This window comes from Octopus bimaculoides, chromosome 30 (assembly GCF_001194135.2).
Source record: "Octopus bimaculoides isolate UCB-OBI-ISO-001 chromosome 30, ASM119413v2, whole genome shotgun sequence".
In the NCBI taxonomy this organism is placed as follows: domain Eukaryota; kingdom Metazoa; phylum Mollusca; class Cephalopoda; order Octopoda; family Octopodidae; genus Octopus; species Octopus bimaculoides.
Window position 1 is genome coordinate 6,647,797 of NC_069010.1, and position 4,338 is coordinate 6,652,134.

General features: G+C 40.2%; 1 protein-coding gene across 1 annotated transcript in view; it reads right to left on the minus strand.

Moving 5' to 3' along the window:
• LOC106878440 (C2 domain-containing protein 3) overlaps positions 1–4,338 on the minus strand; it is a 16,514-nt gene that overhangs the window by 6,601 nt on the left and 5,575 nt on the right. Inside the window, exons 7-9 of the mRNA XM_014927648.1 lie at positions 3,148–3,371; positions 1,576–1,708; positions 192–313 (exon numbers count right to left, since the gene is read on the minus strand). Coding sequence (XP_014783134.1) covers positions 192–313; positions 1,576–1,708; positions 3,148–3,371 — 479 coding nt within the window. The remainder of the gene's footprint in view (positions 1–191; positions 314–1,575; positions 1,709–3,147; positions 3,372–4,338) is intronic.

The following is a 4,338-nucleotide window of genomic DNA, read 5'->3' on the forward strand; positions in this document are numbered from 1 at the left end:
AACCAGCTGTAGAAACTCTGCCAGATCTGATTGGAGTCTGGTGCAGCCATCTGGTTCACCAGTCCTCCGTCAAGTCGTCCAACCCATGCCAGCATGGAAAGCGGACGTTAAACGATGATGATGATGATGATACATTATGTATGGCACACAGATGACTATTTTAATCCAATGTATTAGAATGTTCTGTGTACCTGAATGAAATCATATTGAGGATTGTTTGTGTGCCAGCATATACTGGATCTGACCTTCTGCTCACACCAAAACATGCGACAGACCAAGTAGCTGTTTCTAGTGGCAGGAGGAAGATTTGAACCTGCAAGAGGAAAAGAAAACAACAGGGTGAAGACATACAAAAACAACAAACAATAATTGTAGAATGCACACACACATAAATTGTGACAAAAGTTTGGTGGAAGATTTTAATTCAAAACTTATGAAAACAAGACATTTGTACTACAGAGAGCCAGAGGTGGTTTCAACCAGGTTGGTATCAAAAGGGTTAAGAATTGTTTCTCTATTATATATTTTAACCCTTTTGTTAACATATTTCTGTTGAGATGCTCTGTGTTTCTTTCAATTAATTTTACATATAACAAAGAATTTAGTAAAATAACTTAGTTATCATTAAACTAGTGTTAGGAACATAAATTGTGACTAAGGTTTGGCGGAAGATTTTAATTCAAAACTTTTGAAAACAAAACATTTGTGCTACAGAACCAGAGGTGGTTTCAGCCAGGTTGGTATCAAAAGAATTATAAATATCATGGTGATTTTAACCCTTGTGTTAGCATATTTCTGTTGAGATGCTCTGTGTTTCTTTCAATTAATTTTAAATATAGCAAAGAATTTAGTAAAATAACTTAGTTATCATTAAGCTAGTGTTAGGAACATAAATTGTGACTAAGGTTTGGTGGAAGATTTTAATTCAAAACTTATGAAAACAAGACATTTGTACTCAGAGCCAGAGGTGGCTTTAACCAGGTTGGTATCAAAAGAGTTAAAAACTGTACTCTGTGCAGACTTTTAAGCTAGCTCCTGTGGAGGGCTAATTGGGCTGCTGCCCAAAACTAACGAGAGAAATAATAATAATAAAGCGTTTATTGGTACCCTACCAATATAGTATTACTTTAAATTCAGTTTGAATGAAAAACTTGTAAGTTTATGAATTTCTGGGGTTCTTTTAAAATTTAAATTTTCAACTGTTAACATACAATAAACCCTCGTCCAGGCCTGATCCCAATGCTGGATGTTCAAGAACCAAACAAAGGGCAGATTTTCAAACCTGGGATCATCCTGATTCCAAAAAAGATATATGTCGTGTAGACTGAGATACAAGGGTCCTGGACAGACGGACAGACAGAATTTCATGTCTGTTATTACAGATGGTGTTCACACAATTTTTGTCTACCACATTTACTTACAAGGCCCTGAACTATAGAAGAAACTTGCCCAAGGTGCCACACAGTGTGATGGAACCCAGAATCAAATGGTTGTAAAGCAAGCTTCTTAACCCTACAGCCATGTCTGCACCCATGAAGAAAATAAAAAAAATCAAATATAAAAGGGTATAAATACCTCGTCCGTCACCCCCTCCTCTTTCTTGAACAACAGCTGCAGCAGCAATGGGGTTCGTTTTGGTAGAGGTTGTGTCAAAGGTCATCTTGCGACCTTCACTCACGATAAGAATGGAATGGACAGCTAATGTCTGCTGTAGAGTAAAAGACAAGAGAGGTTAGTGGTGGGGATTGGTGAGAGGTGGCAGAGAAAAAGAGGGTCATGGAAAGTGGGCACGAGAAAGGGGACATGGATATGAGACACAATAAAGGGAGATGAGAGTGGACACAAAAAAAAATGGAACATGCCAAGATAAACAGATTTTGGCAACAGAAACGACATCTAGCCAGAGAAAATCTGCCCAAAAATGCTGCAGCCACCCCAAGCAAGCATAGGAAAGTGAACATGATGATAATGATGATGATGACGATGACTCCTGTCCCAGCAACCTAACCAATCAAAAGTCTTGATTCTGAACAAGACTCTTGGTCTCTCTGCAGAATTGCATGAACAAGAAAACAGGTTTTGCTGGTCTGTTCTTCATCAACATCAACATTATCAACATTATTTTTGTCCCTTTTTTTTATTCCATGTTTACATGGATTGGATAAATCTAACTCATACGGTAGAAGTCGTGGAAGCCCTGGAAGACATAGGATGAAGTATTAAAGGCTGAGTCCTATGAAAGAGATAACAGGGGATCGAGATATGTGGCACATTGCTGTACTCAAGAAGACCTGCCCACCACAGCAGAATTGATATCCTAAAATCAAGGTGCCACATAAAAAGCACTCGTGATGATGTCACATATAAAGCCACCCAATACACTCTGTAAAGTGGTTGGCACTAGGAGGAGCATCCGGCTGTATAAACCGAGCCGAAACAGACCATGGAATCTAGTGTGGGCCGTGGACTGGACAGCTCCTGTCAAGCCATCCAACCCATGCCAGCATGGAAAACGGATGTTAAATGTTCATGATGATGTTGACAATGATGATGATATACATGTTCAGCAAAATCGAGGATCTGTCAAGCCCTCACCCACAACCCATCATCAGTTTCCTTTACTTCCACTGCCACTGAACTGACATCCTCTACATCCAATGCATTCCTTGTCTTTCACTATTTTCTTTCAGTGCACTTTTCTACACATCTGCCTTTTCTGTTCTTCTATGCCATTCCATGTCTCATATTCACCTCATACCTGGACACCTCATTTCTCTCACTTTCTAGACCATGTACTCATCTCTTCAATAAGACACTGGGTTCTCTCCACCATCATAGTTTTTTACACCATTCTATACCCAACTCAGTTGAGGGGTCTTATCTTGCAGGTGCCTGCCAAACTCAGTGGTGCCGGTGCCACATAAAAAGCATCCAGTACACTCTGGCTTTAGGAAGGGCATCCAGTTGTAGAAACCATGTCAAAGTAGACACAGAACATAGTGAAGCCCCCTGGCTCGTCTGTTCTTGTCAAACTGTCCAACCCCCTGCCAGCATGGAAAAATGGACGTGAAATGATGATGATGATGCATGTACACAGGCAGTCACACACACACACACACAAACAGATGATCAATCAACAGAACTTACATCTTGTACATCTGGATAATGCTGTGACATTGAAGATGAGTTTGCTTGGACAGTAGTGGTAGCGGTGGTAGCAGTGGTGGCCAGCAACGGAGCATCATTGGTGCTAGATATGTACTGAGGAAACTGGCGTTCGCGTGGCTCTGCAACAGTTTCTAGGTGACAGTCAGATTTCAAACCAGCTTCTCTCCTCTCGGCCAGAATATCTGCTTCACAGGTAATGTCAGCTGCAACAGAAACACGAGATATTTTATGACGACAAATCTTACAATGCTGGATATAATATAAAGATGATATAATGTTGTCGCAGTAATTTGAAACTGAATCCCTGGATATACAATCACACATCACAAGCAAGTCACCATAGTTTCATGCTGATTGGTTTATTAACCAACCAATCACCATGAAGCAATGGCATGGACAGATTTTCTCAAACATTCTAGAATCTGATTTCTGACTCCCTATAAAAAAAACCTTAAATGTGCGCTTTTACCAGCAAGAAGACCCAGGATGGCAGCTAAGACAGATGGTACAAATAGATGACAGGAACCATTAACCACAAATGTAACATAAATGTTGCTGTATCAATAGCTTGTGGTAAATTCCAACCATGACTCTCCCCCAGTATGTAATTATTGCTATTGTTATCTGTAAAAGGCCAACACAGTTTGTCTCTATGTGTGATAATAAAATCTTCTGCTAAATGTAGAAACCATGCTACAGCAGACAATTGGAATGTGGACAGCTCCCAGCTGGTCGGCTCCATGTCAAACCATCCAACCCATGTCAGCATGGAAAGCAGACGTTAAATGATGATGATACAAAAATTATATGACAAACATTATGACGAGTGTTACAACAAATGTAATGACAGATAATATAACTATTATAACTAATATATATATATATATATATATGTGTGTATATATATATCATCATCATCATCATCATCATCATCATCGTTTAACGTCCGCTTTCCATGCTAGCATGGGTTGGACGATTTGACTGAGGACTGGTGAAACCGGATGGCAACACCAGGCTCCAATCTAATTTGGCAGAGTTTCTACAGCTGGATGCCCTTCCTAACGCCAACCACTCAGAGAGTGTAGTGGGTGCTTTTACGTGTCACCCGCACGAAGGCCAGTCAGGCTGTACTGGCATCGGCCACGCTCATCTCGTTCGAGAAACCTCATG